Source organism: Trachurus japonicus, chromosome 18, assembly GCF_045865225.1.
Source record: "Trachurus japonicus isolate A0001 chromosome 18, Traja_1.0".
In the NCBI taxonomy this organism is placed as follows: domain Eukaryota; kingdom Metazoa; phylum Chordata; class Actinopteri; order Carangiformes; family Carangidae; genus Trachurus; species Trachurus japonicus.
In genome coordinates this window covers 4896382-4916751 of record NC_140924.1, presented here as the reverse complement: position 1 = coordinate 4916751, position 20370 = coordinate 4896382, and the positions used below count along the sequence as shown (strand labels likewise).

General features: G+C 42.6%; 2 protein-coding genes across 3 annotated transcripts in view; one reads left to right on the top strand and one right to left on the bottom strand.

The window, feature by feature from the left end:
* The window catches only part of trim2b (tripartite motif containing 2b), a 37888-nt gene that overhangs the window by 10511 nt on the left and 7007 nt on the right, over positions 1-20370 (top strand). The window contains exons 3-14 of one of the 2 annotated variants that reach the window (XR_015034190.1): positions 264-412; positions 1277-1457; positions 2091-2350; positions 2448-2586; positions 2679-2864; positions 2968-3163; positions 4004-4107; positions 4216-4383; positions 4465-4633; positions 4764-4834; positions 4961-5101; positions 5195-5935. Coding sequence is in view for 1 of the 2 variants with exons in the window: in XM_085759013.1 (XP_085615139.1) it covers positions 264-412; positions 1277-1457; positions 2091-2350; positions 2448-2586; positions 2679-2864; positions 2968-3163; positions 4004-4107; positions 4216-4383; positions 4465-4633; positions 4764-4834; positions 4961-5101; positions 5195-5347 (1917 nt within the window). In the remaining variant the exon portion in view is untranslated. Of the gene's footprint in view, positions 1-263; positions 413-1276; positions 1458-2090; positions 2351-2447; positions 2587-2678; positions 2865-2967; positions 3164-4003; positions 4108-4215; positions 4384-4464; positions 4634-4763; positions 4835-4960; positions 5102-5194; positions 8733-20370 lie in introns of those variants that run through there. The other variant, XM_085759013.1, reaches the window with a different exon arrangement.
* Positions 12620-18121, bottom strand: LOC146968447 (uncharacterized). Its single transcript, XM_085759233.1, has 5 exons — positions 17998-18121; positions 15363-15674; positions 15073-15192; positions 14736-14870; positions 12620-12921 (listed from the first exon to the last, which is right to left on the bottom strand). The coding sequence occupies exons 1-5, from the start codon at positions 18008-18010 to the stop codon at positions 12620-12622; spliced, it is 882 nt and encodes a 293-aa protein (XP_085615359.1). The 5' UTR covers positions 18011-18121.

The following is a 20370-nucleotide window of genomic DNA, read 5'->3' as shown; positions in this document are numbered from 1 at the left end:
AAAACTAGGGATGGGAGCAGGGAAACACCTGCCTCGTGTTGACGGACCACTTGTTTACATAGAGGCTTGTTTAAGCCGTTACGTGCAGCGGCTGTCGTCCGTCTGCCGTCTGCCCAATTTCACATGAATGCAGCATGAAAAATACGACTGAGTGTGGGAGTAATCCTACACAACGTAGCCCACCTTTTCTGGCAACTTTATTGTGCAATCATGTCTGAGTTTCAGTCCTCTTTCTTTCTGTTTTTCTTGCTCTTCATCTCCAGGTGGCTGACCTGTACTGTTCGGCCTGTGAGTGTGCTCTGTGCGAGGACTGCCTGTCGGACCATGAGGAGCACCCAAAGGTTCCCCTCAGCCAGGCCCTGGAGCAGCACCGCAGCCGCCTGCAGGAGAGGCTGGGGATGGTCCAGAACAGGTGCAGATACACTTTAACCTTCGTCTTGTGTTAGCTTTTTACTGCCATCTATGGTGTTACGGGCCAGTTTTGACCCGTATTTTAAATCAGCTGTAAAATACACTAAATACATTTTTTTTCATCCAATTTGTTTTTCTTCTCTTGGTTACATTGTTAGGCTTCCTTATCCATGAAAATATTGGTTTTAATATTTTTGGGTGTGGGCCCCTGGGCCTTTTTTGTCAGTATGACCTTGGCTTCAATTGAACCTTCCCCTTGTCAGCTTTCTGCTGCCATCTATGGTGTTCGGGTCAGTTTTGACCCGAGTCTTCAATCAGCTGTAAAACACACTAAAAACTATTATTTATCATTCCATTTGTTTCTCATCTCTTGGTTATGTTGTTAGGCTTCCTTATCCATGAAAAGGTTTGTTTTGCACTTATGATTTCAGTTTTAACTGTAATTATTGTTCTTATCGTTATAACCGGGTCAAAATTGACCCGAATACCACAAATGTAACAATTTTCACCAGAGCATTTTATAACTTTTTGAAAAAAACATTTTTTTTGTTTTATTTTGTTTAAATAGAGGTTCCTGACAAAGTCAAAAAGTCTTGATTCTATAAACAAATTTATGTGGTACTATGCATTTAAAACTTGAAAACGGGTCTGGTGACCCGAACACCAGAGGAAGGTTAAATGTCTACCTACTTACACAAGGAAACACAGGGATCACACAAGCAGGAGTAACCAGTGAGAGACAGGAGTAAAGAGAGAGGGTGACACCTAGTGGAGACAGAGGGAAATGCAGGATTATGGACCAAGAACAGTGTAAGATTATTTTTGGCATCACGTTGAAATGAAGTTCTGTTCATTTTCCCTCCAGACTCCCTCAGATTTCAGACGCATTGTCCTTTGTTAAGGAGATTCTCCAACAGCTGACCAACCAGCGGACATCCATCGAGGAGGACATCCAGTCCAGCTTCGAGGACCTGCACAAGCAGCTGGATGTCCGGAAGAGCGTTCTGCTCATGGAGCTGGAGGTCACATACGGACTCAAGCAGAAGGTGAACACAAAAAAAAACAAGACTTTAATTGTTGTTAAAGCAGAAGTAAGCGGAATATTTGTGTTAATCTAAGTCTTAAATAGTTATCTTCCGACAGCAATCACTTACATAGAGTGTTTGGTCCGAAACACGGGTCAGTCACTCTGCTCTGCTGTAAGCCGAGGAGAAAACTTTTATTTTATTTCCTTGTATTCTGATTGCTCTGATGAAGGTCGTCTGAGACCGAAAGCTTAGCCTTTAATAAAGTGAAATTGCATAGATCCAAGTGTGCGGAGATCTTTTTCTTCAGTTTGGACACTTTTGATACCTCCAGCACCTTGGTAGAGAGCCAGCTGGGTGAAGCGGCAGCCCCCTTTTTGCATTTCCTTGTATCCTACAAGCTTTATCCAATGAGGAGAGAGAAAGGCATGAAGGGCTGTGTGTGCAGCCAAGGGATGTGCGTGAATGTGGTGGGGGGGGGGGGGCGTAAAGAGCTGCGGGAAACCCTGTGGTGTGGCGGACCAATAGATCCATGACGAGGGCGGGGGCTGCTAACTCCATCGGCTGACAGGAAGTTAGCCAAAACCACCGGATCACTAACTTCTGCTTTAATGAGTGAATAGTGTTATAAAGACCTTCTCTGTCTGCACACAGGTCCTCCAGGCCCAGGTGGACAGCCTTCTTCGAGGGGAGGGGGACATCACCACCACCTGTACCCAGACGGAGGAGGCTCTGGCTGGGGAGGCGTGCGTGGCCAACCTGCAGGCCGAGCGGGAGCTGGGGGAGCGGCTGGCAGAGCTGGCCAGCCTCGGCCTGCCGTGTCAGCCGGAGGAGAACGACCAGCTGGATCTGGTGATGGAGACGGACGGGCTGAGGAAGTCCATCCACAACCTGGGGACCATCGTCACGACCAGGTGAGGCCAAAGGAATCGGACAAGTGTTTTTGTTTTTTTTGTTCACTCATCAATTCAACTCATTTTCACCTGGCTTCATCTTGCTCCTCTTGTTTAGTGCGGTGGCGAGCCAGAGCGAGGCCATGGGCATCGGCCTGGAGCAGTGCATCGTGGGACATCCTGCGTCCGTTACCATAGTAACGAGAGACAAGTCAGGGGGCGCTTGCAAGAGCGGCAATGCGATCCTGTCGGCTGAGGTTCATTTTACACCCACAGTCAAGTGAAATATCATCGTAATGCGACACATAATGATGAAAATGTACAAAACATGACTCATGTGTTGATCCAGGTGTTCACCCCAGACGGCAGCATAGTGGACGGCGAGATATTGGACCACAAGAACGGCACTTATGAGTTTGTGTACACGGTGCCGAAGGAGGGCAACTTCTCATTGGCCCTCCGGCTGTACGACCAACACATCAAAGGAAGTCCCTTCAAACTGACGGTCGCCAGGGCCTACGAGACAGAGGTCGAGGTAGGTGGAGCCTGTGTGACTTTATCTGACGAACAAACGGGAGGAAACCCCCCAAATCAATATTTATAAGCAATGTACTCTCTGGTCATCGCTGCCTCTCCAGGTGTCTCCCTCCACCACCACTGCGACCAACTCAGCAGCCAACGCCACCCCATCCACAGGCTCCTCCGAGGGGGCCAAGAGGCGAGGGAAGTCCCCTGGGCAGAAGAAGAAGGGCTCCAAGAGGGCCAGCAGTGCCCTGGGCACCCCACGACGCAAAACCCAGAACCCCATCGAGGATGATCTCATCTTCAGGATTGGTGAGACATGAGAGTCAAATTGGTCTTCACTGGGTTTCAGTTGTTGCTCTGAAATGCATGAATCTTAGCAGTTTTTCAACACTACTAGTAACTAATAGCAACATATGGCCTTAACTGAAAAAGGACCAAATTTCAAGGGCGTAGAGTCAAAACGAGGTTTTCAGGAGCTGAGTTGCTCTGTCAAAGGGTTGATGCCAAAATGAAACAAATCTCTCTTTCTTCAGAACAAACAGGTATTAAAGCAGAAGTAAGCGGAATATTTGTGTTAATATAAGTCTTAGATCGTTATATCTTCTGACGGGAATCTATTTGGACCTAACCAACTCACGTATCCCTCCGGCCCAGGGTTAGCGTCCGCCAATCAGCAGTTGGTTAACTCCAAATAAAAACTGTGTTTTTCCTGCACTTTGAGGGACTGGAAAAAATTATATTATAGCAAACTGTGTATTTTTTTTCAGGTAAAACCTCTTTTAGGCCGCGAAAATAGGCCGTTTCTTTGGGTCTGTTCACAACACTGTATGTTGTAAATCTCTGGGCAGGGCTATGGGCTGGCGTTGCTAACGGGAGGAGTGCAGAGAGTCTTCTACTGCAATTAAAGTACTTAGGGGCTATTTGTAGATCATACAACCCCACTTTAAAAATTTGCTACTATCCCTTTAACTGAAAAAGGACCAAATGTCAAGGACGTAGAGTCAAAACGAGGTTTTCAGGAGCTGAGTTGCTCTGTCAAAGGGTTGATGCCAAAATGAAACAAATGTCTCTTTCTTCAGAACAAACGGGTATTAAAGAAAGGTTACAGCCACTGCATGAGTTTTATCAGATTGTCCTCGCTCTCTCCAGGAACAAAGGGAAGGAATAAAGGAGAGTTCACCAACCTCCAAGGAGTGGCTGCCTCCAGTACTGGCAGGATACTGATCGCCGACAGCAACAATCAGTGTGTCCAGGTAAAACATACTTTTGTCCAGCCCTTATGGCCATTTTAATGGTTCAGTTTTGGTTGAAGTGAATGTATCACGACTAGAAGGATCCTCACAACTGTGCTCCCGCTACAGATTTTCGCCAACGAGGGGGAATTCAAGACTCGTTTTGGGGTGCGGGGGCGGTCACCGGGGCAATTGCAACGCCCCACGGGTGTAGCCGTTCACCCCAGTGGTGACATCATCATCGCCGACTACGACAACAAGTGGGTCAGCATCTTCTCAAGCGACGGCAAGTACAAGGTAGGTTTCAGCTTGACTCTAGAACTAATTGAGACTAACATGTCTTGGTCTTTCTCATCGGTTGTATTTATTGCTCAACAGGCAAAGCTTGGCTCTGGCAGACTCATGGGGCCGAAGGGGGTGTCCGTGGACCAGAACGGTCATGTGATTGTGGTGGACAACAAAGCGTGTACTGTCTTCATCTTCCAGCTGACCGGCAAGCTCATCACCAAGTTTGGTAGTCGAGGCAACGGTGACAAGCAGTTTGCAGGTAGTGTCAGTTGAAGTGTAATAAAACCGAAAGCAAAATGTCACTTCAGTCAAGTTTGTTTTCTATGTCAGCTCAAGTTAGTGCAATCCTTAAAAGTCCATCCTGTTGTTTCTATGTTCTTGTCCTGAAGGTCCACACTTTGCAGCAGTGAACCAAAACAATGAGATCATTGTGACTGACTTCCATAATCACTCCGTCAAGGTACTGACCAAACGTCACATTGATAAAAGAACACACTGAGTCCAGAATTACGAGTGTAAACAAATCCAGGGGAAGTTGAGGAGGAGATATAAAGATAGATTCCGATATTCTTTCTCTGTCTCTCAGGTTTTCACCCCGGATGGAGAGTTGGTGTTGAAATTCGGCTCTAATGGTGAAGGAAACGGCCAGTTCAACGCTCCCACTGGTGTAGCTGTGGACATTAATGGGAACATCATTGTAGCTGACTGGGGAAACAGCAGAATACAGGTACAACAGTGCAGCACAGCAGGTGCAAATGTGTAATGGTTATTTGGAAAATTAGCTAAACATTTTCCTGTCCCTGTTTTCCAACATTTGCAGGTGTTTGATGGCAGTGGTTCCTTCCTCTCCTACATCAACACGTCTGCCGACCCTTTGTACGGACCCCAAGGTCTGGCTCTGACCTCAGACGGACACGTGGTGGTGGCCGACTCCGGCAACCACTGCTTCAAAGTCTACCGCTACCTACAATGATGGAGGCTTGGATGGCGAAGAGGAGGGCAGTGAGGAGAGGCGGTCGGAGGGGAGCGGTTGAAGAGTCGAGATGTGATGATGCACGATGTCAAATTCGAGGAACTATTGCATGAACCTCTGTTGCTGACTGTAATGATGGAAGCGAGAAACAAAGAAAAGAGCCGTAAATACACCAGAAGACAAGTTTGTATTGTTGTCTGTAATGGATCAAGTAAGATAATCAAAAAAAGACCAAAAAAAATCGGAAAAAATGAACAAGGTGGTGGCTCAAACCATCGAACCAAAAGTCTGAAGAACCTTACGTGGATGGGAATGCGATCTCAACCACATGAAATGAGATCCACGATGCAAGATTGGAGGGAATGCAACAAAAGATGGATTATTGATGTCAAATTCTGAAAGGTCCTCTTTCTTCCAGGCTGGCATGAGGAGAACAACAGAGGAATGAATGACAACTGGCTTTAAAAAAAAGAAAGAAGGAACAAATATAAGCTGCAAATAAAAGGATGAAGACACTGCTGGAAACCACTGCTTCAAAAACACACACTGGGGTGAATGATGGATGAAGGGACTGAAGAGGCAGCAAAGGTTTGAATGAATAAATAAAAGATGGTAATTTGGAGAGAGTGGAATGGAGAGTAGAAAGATTTCTACTGTTCCACCTTCTTGTACAGGTAAATAATGGTCAGTGAGCTAAAAGAGGTCTATGTCTCAGTTCAACATCATATACAACTTCACGCCACTACCACACACTTCACCTAGTCTTTGCACGGTAATTTACATTACCACACCAACATCCGTGCTCACATTTGGAGGCTATACCTTTAGCTACCAGAACTCAGCGGTTGTCAGTGTGCACTTGAGCACCTACGGGATTTTAAAATGGTCCAGCAATAGAGGAGGCCAGCTCCCAGCATAAATCTGTAAAATACTGTCTGTAAAATACTGGTGAAAGATAAAAAAGTCAGTCTTACCCAGCCAAATTTCCTTTAACTGTGGAAACGTCTGTAAAGTAAAAGACATGGACCGCTTTTAGCCTCTTGTCCATTGTTTGTACGTTAGGATTGTCTGAATATGGAATGTTTCTTTTCTTACTTGCCATATGCTAGTATTCTTTACAAGTCTTAGGCAATAGGTTCATCATTAGATATGATTGCTTGACTCTGATTCTGATTGTTTGAATGACTGATTCATTGGGTTGATGCATCGAAGCGGCGACGACGTCTATCTATGCTTGGTTTGAGTGTTCATATATATTTTTCCTGAAGCATCAAAGAAGATTGCAAGGAGAAGGGGGGAAAAAAAATAACTTTAAATCTATCCTATATATTTGTGAGAATACCTTTAATAATATCATGTAAAATGTTCAAAATTATCAACATATTTGGAATCAGCAACATTTTTACACACTCAGTTCTGCTCGCCATCTCAGTGACGAATGATCGAGTGGGGGGACTCCGGAATGTGTCCATTCATTCCACCATTGACTGAGGGTTCTAGAATGCATTGAGAATTCCGAGGAGAATCGTCGTTTGCTTGTACAATTCCACGCGGTCTGCCATCTCCCATAGAAGAATACCTCCATGTTCTAGAAGCATGCCTCTATGTGATTGTTGAACAACCCGATTCCCCCGCCCCCAAAAAAAAAAAATTCCCAAAACGCCAGGTTTCAACCGTATAAGCTCCCGTTTTTTTGCAAACACTTCATCCACACCTAAACTGTAAAGGACAGTTGCAAAGCATTTACAAAATGACTTCTGGAAAAGTGCTGTGTGATAGTAATTAATAATAATAATAACCATTATAATATGAAGCATTTACATCAATTATTCAATAGGCAAGAAAAGCATTAAAGTTACTCAGCCCACCGTTGGACAGTTTTAATTAGCATCATTAATACACAGAGAAACTAAAAGAAGCTTGTGGTAGAGGAGCTGCTTGTGGTCAATTGTTTACACTATGTCATCTGTTGAAGCAGGAGTTTTAAAAAAAATCAAAAACATGACTACGTTCACCACAGATGAAAGGTTTTTCATATTTATTTAAGTTATTACTTCTATTTATTTATTTATTATTTATTTATTACTTATCCTCCTTAGGTATTTTAATGTTTCTATCTTGCCATTTGATTGTGTTCCACCATGTGCATTGAAATTCTTAAGTGCCCATTATATTTCTTCTTTTTATACATTTCATCTGTTTAGTTTAATCAAAATATGATTGTTGGTGATTGCTACGTTTTGTATTGGCTGTTGTGAGTGGACAAATCAGCGTTTAAAATTTTATTCTATTTTTCTTTTCTAAAAGTTGAAGGTTGTCGTGCTGTCGGATTCTCAATCTACCCAGTTAGCAAAAACAACTCATTAGCATTGGATTTCTGTTCGTAACCAATTGATTCGTTTGATGCAAAATGAGTAAGTTAGCTACATTACAGTAAAATGGCTGACTGTAAAAAAGAAACAAATAACTGAAGTGCTGCTGGTTTGGTCAGGAGGTTCATTTTGAAATCCTAACATTGTCTATTTTGTAAGAATGTGTGCAACTAAGCTAACACAATAGTTTTTACTTGTTTGTAGACATTTCAGCGCTGAATGCTAACAAGACTTGTCACAGACTAGCTATAGTTTAAAATCTGTGAGCTAAGTGCATGTACAACTCAAACTAAATAGATTAAAATGAAAGTTGTGAGTCCCAAGACGAAAAAACTGCTAATGTTTTTTGGGTTTTTTTTCGTCATTGTTGAGATTGTCTGTAAAAAGTACATTTCTGGCTTTGTTGAAATACCTGGTAGTTCTGCGACAGAAGATTTTTGAAATTCTTGGCTGTATTGGTTGTTTCAACAAACTCAGACTGTGACTGTTTTTTTTAAGTAATCTGGGCCTTGTTTGCTGGATATTCAGCCTTAATGTCAATAATATGAATGTTGTTTCAAAGCTGATACAATGGAATTGCCTTCTGAGTAATGATTTGAAATTCATGTTCAAACACACGTAAGTTAAGAATGATCTTAAAACAGATATAATTAGCTAGTTTGCAGATCCATTTGAGGTCTTAACACTGAGAAATTAAGAAATTCCTTAACCAACACCACAGACACTTAATTTGTCATTACAAGTGTTTACACGTGGCTCAAGTGTGTCGTCGTCAGTTAGCACCATGACATGAACATTTCAGTTAATTTGCTCGACTTTTCTTTTGCCTCAAATAGATAGTAGTAGTATTTTGGAGTACATCTCTTACAGTACTGACCAGTTTCTTACACTGACTTGCCTGCTCTTTCTCTCTCTGTATTTACTATCTGTCATGTCTGTTCACTGTTATGGACTATCTCTTTAATATTCACACACACTCAACACTGAAATAAAGCATTGATTCCTAAATGGCAGCCATCTGTTGTGGTTTGGTCTTTGTCAAAACTCTGCATATTGAAAAGATCTTAATGATTTTGACTGATGAGTTGCTGAAAGAAAAAGAAAAGGATGTATGGTATTTTAATGTGTTATATTACATTGTTATATTTCCGACCCATTGCCCATAATCAATCAATGAAGCAGCAGCGCCAAATGAAGCCTTACCCCAAAGGCAAATTGAATAGGCGACAATTTCTTTTTCTTTTCAAAGTCCTGTTTATTTTCCATACATACACAAGACACACCTGTATCGACATCATATATCATCATGTGTTTGTTTAGTTGCTTTTAGAGGCTGCTGATTTTACTCATCTGATAAGCAGGAGTTTAATTTTAGACACAGTTATTTGCAAAAAAATATTTATTCAAATCCCTTACATCTGTTACAGCAAGAAAACAAAATGTACAAATATCTGCAATACGGTATTTCTCCGTTTATGACCAGTTTGATGCATGGGGCAGAATATACGTGGCCCAGAGACCTCCCCAAGTACGAAAAAATAACCAAAATCACATTTTTCATGCCATGGGGCCTGCTGCTAAACAATAAACCATCTAAAAACCAAAAGAATGCCTTCTCTCAGAGGTCACTCAGAACATTAACGAAACACAGATAAAAAATTGCACAAACATATTTCAAAATGAACGTTATAAAATTGAGATAAAGAAACTGCACACAATGCTTCATTTCTGCTAGCTTTACATACATTAGATACCGCAATCATCTGTTAAAAAAGGGCTCATCAATCAGACAATCACATTCATATGGATATCAAACCATTTACATACACATCACATTCAGGAGCTGGGAATCAAACCTTCTGTTCATACTATAAACATACTTCCATTCCATTCCTTTGGACGTGTCACTGATGAGCAGAAACATTCAGTGCACTGAGCGGTCAGTTCCAGTGATTATTTTAAAAAATTAAGATCAGCATGATGTGTCGACCCCCTTCCAGCCCTTGAAGCCCTTGTGCTAAATAACGTTAACACATTTTTTGGTCACTGTACAAGGTCAAAATGATGGAAAAAACAAACATAAAACAGGAATGAACATGAACAACCTGGAGCTCAACGCTCTGAAGACAGTGGAGATGATAGTGGACTTCAGAAAGGACCAAGCTGCCCTCCCCCTGTCATCCTCTGTGACTCTACAGTGACCCTGGTTGAGTCCTTCTGCTTCCTGGGTACCACCATCTCCCAGGAGCTCAGATGGGAGCAGCAGAACATCAGCTGGACACAAACTCTTCTTTATTCTATTCTTTTATACAGTATATATGTTTATTTATAGTATATGCATATTTCCTTTTTGTATATAGTATATGCATATTTTTTGCACTTGTAAATTTTAATTCATTCTTTTTTATATTATTTAAATTCTTAAAGGGACAACGAGGAGTTTCTATTCGGTTATAAAAAAGTCTCACGTTAATGTGGATGAATCTACGTTACCCACACTTGTTAATGGGCACATTTTCAATAAACATATCGTTTTGTCTCTATCGTTATTTTGTTATTATTAGTGGTGGTGGAAATGCTGGGCGAGCCGACCAGCGTTTCCTTAATGAGAATAACGCCGCCAAATCGCCGTTTATGGTCGGAACTACGACGGTATGTGATCGTCTTTGAACCTCTGACTTTAATTCTTGATGAATGAAAACATGAGTCTGTCTTGCGCCGGTCAAAGAATTTCACGGTGCGCGGAGGCTCATAAATGTAGTGTGAAAACTAGGGCTGTCAGAGTTAACGCGTTAATCGCGATGAGATTAATTAAAAAAATTAACGCGATTAAATTTTTTAATCGCGGTTAATCGCGGCCCATTTTGTCCTCTGTCTGCTGGACTGGAGGACTGGAGTGTGGGACCTCCAGTCCAGTAGGTGGTGGTAAGCCACCTTCAAGTTGGTTGCTACACAAATATACACAGTCTAACATATATCCACAGCTCCATCCATTGATTTTTTGAGGCTTTGTTGTAAACAAATGCACATGGCCAGGCAGAGACGTAGCAAAGTAAAGGGCAATTTCCACTGGATGCAATTCGTTTCAATTCTGTGTGAGTTTCATGCATCATGTGTTATGATTAGGTAGGCCTGCTAGGTCTGGTCTAAAAGTTGTTTGTCTAGAGATTATAACACTTTGGAGTGTTGAAAGTCCAAAGCGCCATATATAATATTTTTAATAGAGATTAATCGCGAGTTAACTATGGAAAAAATGCGATTAATCGCGATTAAAAAATTTAATCGTTTGACAGCCCTAGTGAAAACGCTTCGCTTTTCCAAAACTCCTCGTTGTCCCTTTAAAGCAGAAGTAAGCAGAATGTTTGTGTTAATATAAGTCTTAAATAGTTGTATCTTCCGACAGCAATCACTTCTATAGAGTGTTTGGTCTGAAACACGGGTCTGTCAGTCACTCTGCTCTGCTCTGAGCCCAGGAGAAAACATTTATCGTATCCTACAACCTTTATCCAATGAGGAGAGAGAACGGCATAAAGGGGCAGTCCTCTCTGTGTGTGCAGCCAAGGGATGCGCGTGAATGTGGTGACGTAGGGACGAGGGCGGGGACTGCTAACTCCATCTGCTGACAGGAAGTTAGCCAAAACCACCGGATCGCTTACTTCTGCTTTAATTCTCTAAAAAAAAATTTTTTTCTATTTTTTGTACTTTTATGTTTGCACCTGACACCAAGACAAGTTCCTCGTGCTGTAAACTGATCTTTACTGCTCTTGGCAATAAAACAGTTCTGATTTTGATTCTGATTCTGCTTCGGAAACGGTCTTGGTTGGCTGTCAGTCATCCTTCTTCTCCTCCTCCTCCTCTCAGAGCCTCTCTTTACTGAAAAGGACACAGAGGACAGTCGTTCATTAACAGCCAGTAACAAAATGTTCTGTAATTAGTCAGACAGAGCAGAGACAGGACTCCAGCGCTCTCTACTGGCTGTTTGTAGACAGTGTGAATTGATGAAAACAGCCAATAGGAAGAGAGCCTCACAAGCACAGTGAGCCTGTCCCATTTCTCCACACTTGGCTCAGTGCGCTTGGGTACGCACACACTTTGGTGACGTTTTGCCGGCGGAACGTATATTTGCATATAGTGTTCAGCATGGATTAAGTGGCCAAGCGTGTGGGGGGAGATTTAAAAGAAATCGGGACACACTTGACAAGTGCAGCCTGTGCCATTGTGCACGCAAGCACAACTACGACACACACACACACACAGCAGAGCAACAGTTTTAATAAACAGTGCTGCTGGATCACAGTCTCATCTACTCCTAAAGTGTCTCAATGCGCAACATTCAAATCATAAATGTGTAAACCCAACTCCGTAAGTAAATAAAACAAACAAGAAAAACGAAAAAAAAAATGCAATAAAAACATGAACAGACTATATATATATAAAATGTGACATTAAAAAGTCATAATTATGAGATAGAAAGTTCATTTCATTTTATTGAGATTAATTCAATCGCATTTCCTAAACGTGACTTGTGGCTCCCGGTGACGGCGGACTTCACCGTGGTGCATTGTGGGATTTATACTTGGCCAAATACCGCTCGGATGCGGTCTTACCTTAAGTGTGGGTAAAGTGCAAATCAAGCGGCTGCACTTTCAGTCGTTGGAGAAACGGGACACACTGAGCTCTGACACTAAGAACATGAACGCGCACGCCAAGTGTGTAAGTGTGATCGAGTGTGCATATTGGGACAGGCCCTGTAGATGTATAGACGGTAGTGCACTGACCTCTGGTCTGTGGTCTTGTCCCCTCAGAAGCAGAATCGCTCTGCAAAGGGAGCAGAGGGCAGATACATAAAACCGATTCATTTGCATTCATTTCTCGAGAAATGAAACTCATGATTTTTGTTTCATTGTAAAATTGTATAATTGTAAAAGAGAAAAATCTGACCTTTAACGAGGAGCTTCATCACTTTCAGATGCAGGGTGATTCCACCTCTGCGGACAGTGCAGACGTAGGTGCCGCTGTCATCAGGGCGGGGACGAGTCAGGGTCAGAGTGAAGCCGTTGTTCTGTAGGTCTGGCATCTGCGTGCGCTCACGGTAGAACTCGTGTGGGGTCTCTGGCTCGTTCTGACCGATCTCATGCCGGTAGACGACCTTAGGTTCATCAGGCATTAACACCCTTGCTTCCACTCCAGGAGGTTGATTGGCTTTGAAAGACAAGTCGAGACAAGTTTTCACACCATCCATTGGACAAAATGATTGACAGATTGCATAAGTGTCAGTCTGTTAGCAGGATCCAAAATCATCACGTGTTTCTTCCCAAATTTGTTTCAGTGATTTTACTTTATGTATTACAAATCACAATCAGCCTTCTTGACCATGTTATTGTGGATACACCAGCCATTTGAAACCAGGCACCAGTGGTTGTCAGGTGATCAGGAAGGTGCACACAGCAAACACAAACAGGTGGAGGAGTTAGTAAAGGGCCGGAAAGGTTAAAAAGAGAAGCTTCTATCTCCAATCGCTTTGACTAAACTGTCTGAAAGGTCTACTGCTTCAGTTTAGCCTTGTTTCACACTGGTGCACAGCCCTTAGCCACCTTGCTACACCATCAATTAACTACAGTTGTTTACACATCTCATGCTAACACATCTGAGAAATTAATGTTATTTTAAGCAACTAACATTTTCACTGTGAACAAGCAAAGATCAAAAACTCAATTTGTAGGAATTTAAGAGAAAGTTAGTATCTAGCTGCTACTTGCTAATTCTACCATGTTGCTTTACCTGAGCTTGTCTTGGTAAAAGAGTGAGAGCAGGGAAAAGCAAAAGAGCAAGAAGAGCAGCAGATATATGATCTGTAGGGAGAAGAAAGCAGAGTAGAAACACACTGATTGGCACCCGTTTGATTTAGATTTTCAAACAAAACACAATATGGACGACAACTCACCTGTACTTAATTTTGAATGCTTATATGACCTGTATTAAATCGTAAAGACCAGAAAGCTGAGAAATGTTTATCAAAAAACATCACTGTAAGCCATGGAAACACCGCCCCGACCGCCGGGCGTCGGGTCTTGTCGGGTCTCGTCTGGGCCGATTCAACATGCTCAGTCGGGACTCGTCGGCCCTCGGGAGAGTAGACTCGTCGGGTACTCTGATTGGCTGTGTGCCAGCTATGCCGATTTTGACGGGCGGTGCCACACATAAAACCATGGATCGCATAAAACACATGGCACAGGCAAAGACGAACTACATTTTGCTTCTATTTTTGGATCGTTTTTAAGATTTGTTTTCCAAAACGTCTTCTCAAAACTAATACCAAGCTGTTGTGTGCGCTTTGTTTTTAATCTGCCTGGTTTCTTCTATGGTTTCTCCGTTAGGTAATTTCCTGTTTTCATGTTTCGGATTACGGGCATGAGACTAGCGCCACCCGCTGTCATGGAGAGTTATTGCATCTCGCGCAAGCGCAGAACGTACAGGCTGCTGTGTAGTCGGCAGTCGTCGCGGCGGTGTGTTTCACTGCTTCCTCTCTCCCGACGGTGTCCGACGAGAGGCGACAAACTTGTCGGACAAGCGGCCGTCGGCGTCGGGTCGCGTCAGGGCGGTGTGTCCGTGGCTTTAGAGAAGGTGTCGTCACTAGAGATCAGAGCTCAACAGCTTTTTACATCAACATTTTCTGTGCAGGGTTGCTACAGTCAAGGACAAAGGTGGGGTTCACTGTGGACGGGTCACCAGTCCACAACACACACACACTTTAAATGCTACAGACAATCAACCTACTGTGCATGTTCTTGGACTGTGGGGGGAAGCTGGAGAAGCCGGAGAGAACCCACACAGAACTGAACCCAGAACCTTCTTGCTGAGAGACGAGGGTGCTATGCTAACCACCACACCCCCTGTGTTGCCTATCATTATTTCATACAGTGATTATATCACAGCTACTCAGCACACGTAGTAAAATTGCTGGTAGTAGAAGCTAGAAGCACTGAGCTCTGATGTGCATAGATCTGTGTACTCACCTTGGACCGCCACCTCTTTGCCTCGATACAGCCACTCCACTATGTCGCCTGGGTTAAGCCTGGTTGTAACATGGAATGGCAGCGTCACAGACGACACCCCCTTTCTCGCGATGATCTTGCAGACTGAAGCAACAGCTGAAAAAAAAAACAATGACGATAAGGTTGTGTCTCTTCAGATCTATAAGGTGGAACATATGAAGCAGAAATGAAGCAGAACACTCTCATTTTCCACCTCTTCAGTGTGCTGCTGACTGACATCTAATAATTAGGAGAGATTGGGAAAATGCAAAAAAAATATGCAAACAAGATCATCGAGACAAGTTTATGAGCAACATACCTGCCCTGGTCTTCTTCCAATAACGACATGCTGTAAAAGCAGCCGTGACAATGAGGATGGCGACGACGAAGCCAAGCAGAAAAACATCCCAGGAACCGGAGAACCTGTTTCCAAATGTTTCTGCGGAAACAAGATAGCAAGATCCACTTTTTATTGCGTTACTGTAACTTACAAATAACATTTACCTTGATCTCTGAGCTGAAGCACTAAGATGTGTTATCTCCAGCAGAAACCTGAGCTCTAACCCACATCAACAGTTGAAGTGTTAGGTGTTAGGGTTTGCTCCTGACCTTTCACATCCAGCTGGATCTGTGTCTGGTTCACAGTGGATAGTCCTTCACGCAGGATGAAGGTGTAGATGCCGTTGTCACTGATTTGTGGTTCATGTAGAAAGAGGCAGCCGTCACTCCATGATGTACGGCCTTTGAACAGCTCGTTTAGGTTGTCGTACCGGTCGCGTCCCTGCTCTTGAATGTAGACATACTTGGGATTGAGGTCATCACGGGAAACCACGATTTTTGAAGTTGTCTTATTATAACCGTTATAGTTGCAGGGCAGGATGGCGGGCTTTCCTCCCACAAAGGCCTCCATGTGTCTCACAGCTGAAAGACAAACAGCAGTTGTTACTGGTTTCATTGTTGATAATATGTGTCTGAATCCAGAGAAAGGGGCCATAAGTGCAGCAGAAGTGCAACGCCACTTTATTTACCAGGTTTTTCATAGGACGACACAACGTGTTAAGTTCCAACAATGAGTCACAATTCTTAATTCTCTCTTTCTGATGGCCAGATATCTCATTTCATTTTTTTCTAGCGTGCGTAATATACATTTACATCTCTAAATATTTGAGTTAACAACTCCAAAATGCGCAGAGCAGCCAGCGGCTAGTCCCTTGACATTTGCAATAATTTATTACAAATGTTATAAGATTAGTTTGACTCTAGGAGAAAGAAGTTCATCTGTCCTGCAATGTATGGTACGGTTACAGTATTTTGTATTGAAAAACCACATCTGTATTATGCAAAATCCACTTTATACTGGTTTTGTAGCGTACATGTGTTCCCGTGGCCTTTCTCTGATGCCTGGAGGTGAAAAAAGTCTGTTTGCTCCCTTAATCGATTGCTTCACTTTTTTGAGATCTACAATAATAATAATAATAGCTAATATTCTCCGGTACCGCTTCTCATCAAAGTCCACACCGTGCATAGTTTGTTCTGCTCCTCAGTTTCACTTGTTTTTTTATTTGACAGAGTTTCACACAGAGCTTTCTGATGGCTGTGGGAGTCTCTCCATGTTTCTCTTTCTACCACAGTAAATTATGTTATTTGCATTTCAAGGTGCGGACACAGAAACGGCTCGTTCTCAGAGCTACTTTTAGACTGCTGAGATTAAGAGCCGCAGATTGATTTGGGGGCAATACGCTACAAATACAATGTGGTTGGTTGGACCACTTAGACCTATATGAAATGGTTGAAAAAAAACATAATATGGGACCTTTAATATTATGGAAAATAACTAATAGTTAGTCATTTTCCCATTAGTTCATCAATTGTTGCAACTATAGTCTATAGGAGACAGAAGTTTGTATTCAAAAGGCGTTACTTGTTGGGATTTGTACACTACATTGACATTTTCAACGTGCCTTCGGTTTTAAAACCATTTGGTACCACACCCATGAAAATGTGAATTTCAACCTGCGTGTGTGTGTGTGTGTGTGTGTGTTTTGACTTTTTGAGCTTCTTCAGGCCTTCAAGATAGTGATAAACAGAGAGAGAAAAGAAAACACTGGACCACAGCCCGACAACCATTTACTCCGAATTTTGTCTGCATTCTGGTTCCGGTCTAGTAAAAGAGTAAAAGTGTTCATCGTCATAAAACTTATAACATAATAGACAATAACTTGCAATACAATTAAATACAATAAAAGAAAAAGGTTAACTTAATGGCTTGGGAATTTTCTTGTAAATGATATTCCTTAAATTAGAAAGTTTCACCACATTTTATTAGCTTGGTGCTTTTATTTTGACGGAAAGGCCGGTCTCTCGCCCTCCTTCCGACTGCTTTAAACAGCGAGTCAACCGCCCCAAACTACCGTCTACGTCGTCTGTTTTTCTGGAGGATACAACTCATATTTCTTTACTACATTCAAGGGGACCAGCAGACCGCGGATATCGCCCAGGATCGAAATGAAATGTTTTTTTAAGACGTCGGGGATAGTGCTAGTTCTGCCGCCTGCCCAGCGTCGACTCCCATCTGCTAGCTAACAAGCTAACTTAGCTTCAGAGTTAACTCTCAACGGTCAGAAAATATTAGTAAATATGTAAGAAAATACCCTAAGGAAACAGGGTTAATGGACAGGATTTAGTTATTATTAGTGTTGTTGTTATTATTATTTTCTCTTTTTTTTTTTCCTCCTTTCGTTTCCTGCTAGTTGAATGTAAGTTACCACACTCCAATCCGGTAGGTGGCGAAATGCACCATTAAGATGGATGCCAGTCGCCGCGGAAGATGAAGCAGCAGCTTGACCTTGTCTGTGGCGGCGCCTGCTCCCATCTAATCTGGCAGTTCGCTGCAAATCCGAGCAGGTAGAGTGAAGCGTTGGAGCATTAAGCCGAAACCCGACCATCACTTAACACCGGGAGCCTGCGGTGTTATGATGTTATGCCGTTGGGAAGACGGCGTTAGCGGCTAGCGGACGATAACTGCTATACTGCACATAATGCACAGTATCTGATGCCGCTAGCAGAGGTCGGCAATGTCAGCTAGCTACCGTCAGGAACCCCCGTATAGTACTTGTTACCTTTAGTTTTTGGTTACGGTCGGCGACTCCAGAGCTTCACTCAACTGTATTTCTTACATGGTAAACGTCCGACTGGTTAAATAACCTGGTAAACAGAGCAGAAATCGGTAGTAGCCGGCGCTTACCTTGGACCTGCATCTTGGTTGACACAAATAGCTGACTCCGGTAACTTCTGGGAAGATGAAATGAGTCATATCGGGGGCGTGAGAATACGAATATCCTGGAGGAAGGGCCAGTTGTCCAGTAACGTTACCAATATTAGAGGATAGTTCAAGAAATTTGGTTGTATGTTTGCAACGACAGTAAAAGTATTCTATTTTTATCTTTAATGCTTTGATAAACCTGCTCTGTTTTACAGTGTCCGTTGTTATTGTTACTATTATTGACTATTTTTATTTGTAAATAATGCTTTTCAGATGGAACCCTGTCGTTTCTTTATCTGTTCAAAAACGTTGTCTTTTCTAAAACAATTTTTTTTTTTTTACAAAATAAATGTGATTATTAAACAGTAATCCCTGGTCTGTGCGTTGTTGTTGTTGTTGTCACCACGATTCTGATTCTGTTTACTCACCTAAACGTGGTTTTAAAACGTTTTCTGGTCAGACACTTATGACTAGAGTTATGATAACACGGAGGAGCATTTTGTTTTGGTTTCACACGTGTGGGACTGAAATGAATGACCACCACGCACTTTAGCTTGTTGTGCCGACACTCTCAATCTACTGACCTTTTTTTTTTTTTCTCTTTGCGCTCGTTTTATTGTTTCTGAACACAACTTACGGCACTCTTTAAAAAGTCCACAAGTGTCTATAGATAGATAGATAGATAATTTATTAGTACAGACTCTGGGTCCAGTTAAAAATACAACAATACTACTACACTATCACTCAAGCTTGCCACAAGGCGTTTCGCTATAGCTAATACTTCCCCCCATTGACCTTTAAACCGCTAGCATGTAGCATTATATATTTAGCTGGTATCTCTCCTTCCCTCTGCTTATCCGTCTCTGTTGCTCCGTGTCCCTGGTTATCGGCCAGTCCCCTGTCTCGTTTACTAATAATGACATCAGTAATAAGTGTAGTCGTTTTTGTTTTGGAAATTAATTCGCTACGTTAGCTTTTCAGACCCCCGTGTATAGTGTCAAGCTAGCTTAGCCAGCTTAGCCGACCTAGCTTAGCCACCGCAGGCATGTTGCGTTCGAGACGACTCGGAACAAACCATTCGGGAAACTTAAAAAAAACTACCCCGTCTTCTCCGAGAATCAGTCTGACGTCTCAATAAAAAACGTCGATGAAATGCTTTTTTGTTTTTAAATGCCAAAATACATTACAACAGCTTTATGAAATATGTGGAACCAATAAATTCATTTCTCTTCGATTTTTAAATGATCTGTTCTATTTTTTAAATTGTTTTTTTTTTGTGTCCAATTGTAATGTCTTAATGCCTTAGCTACGTGAAGCACTTTGAATGCAAAGTCTGCCCCGGTCCGCCGTGTTAAATTGTGTTATTCTGCGTTCTGCTTGGTAGGTCTCGAACACTTTGAAGACTGAAATCTGAGTTTTCTACTGGGAGTTCCGAGTTGTCTTGAACGCAGCAGTAGTCCTTCCATCGCTGTGTGAAAAGCATAGACTGTAAAAAGAATGGACGTAGCGTCCGTGACGTCAGCCATTGGTTTTGGGGAGTCGTTTTTGTGACTCAAATATGGCGGCCTGAACAGCGCCATGTTGGATTGGCCGGCCGAGAACCCGCCCACTGGCCTCGAAGCAGCTGTCCACGGAGCTGCTCGGACCTGTCACTCAACGTTTCCGCGCCCTAATTGGCCAGAATTTTAACCTAATAACAGTAAAACTGTAGAGTTAAAAAAAAATTCACCCCCCTCAGAGTGTGTGCGGGGGTAGAAACTATCGATTGAGACGAAAAAACGTTCTGACACCAGGCTTTTAACATGTTTACTGAGGATGTAAAGTCGGCGATTTTAACATGGGGGTCTATGGGGAATGCTCCCTTCTGACACCAGCCCCCAGAGGAATCCGAGGGGATTGCAGTTTTTTGAACGCGGAAGTGAGCTTCACTTCTCAGACCGACAACTGCCCCCTTGGTGAAAAGCCTGGTCTACTGATTTGAAGCTTTAAAGCTTTGAAAAAGATATTATGAGTGGTGGTGGCAGTTTGCTCCTAAGCCAGTCTGCCCAGTGCCCACCATGTTCCTCAACATCATTGCAAATGAGGGAAACCTCAATGATTTTCGAGGCTTAAAAAGGTTTGAATTGAGCTCCCATTAAGCTGGCCTGCTCACATTTGAACTATCCCATATTATCACATATTCCATGTTGTAAACTGTTTTCATGTATAGCCTACACAACATCTATTTCATGTCTGCCTGTCCTGGGTGACTGTCGCTCACCCTGAGGTTGTTTCTCCAGTCTTTTTTTTCCTTGTAGTTTTTCCTCCTTTTTATTTGATTGCAAATTTTTTTTTTTTAAAAAAAGGAGGTCATCC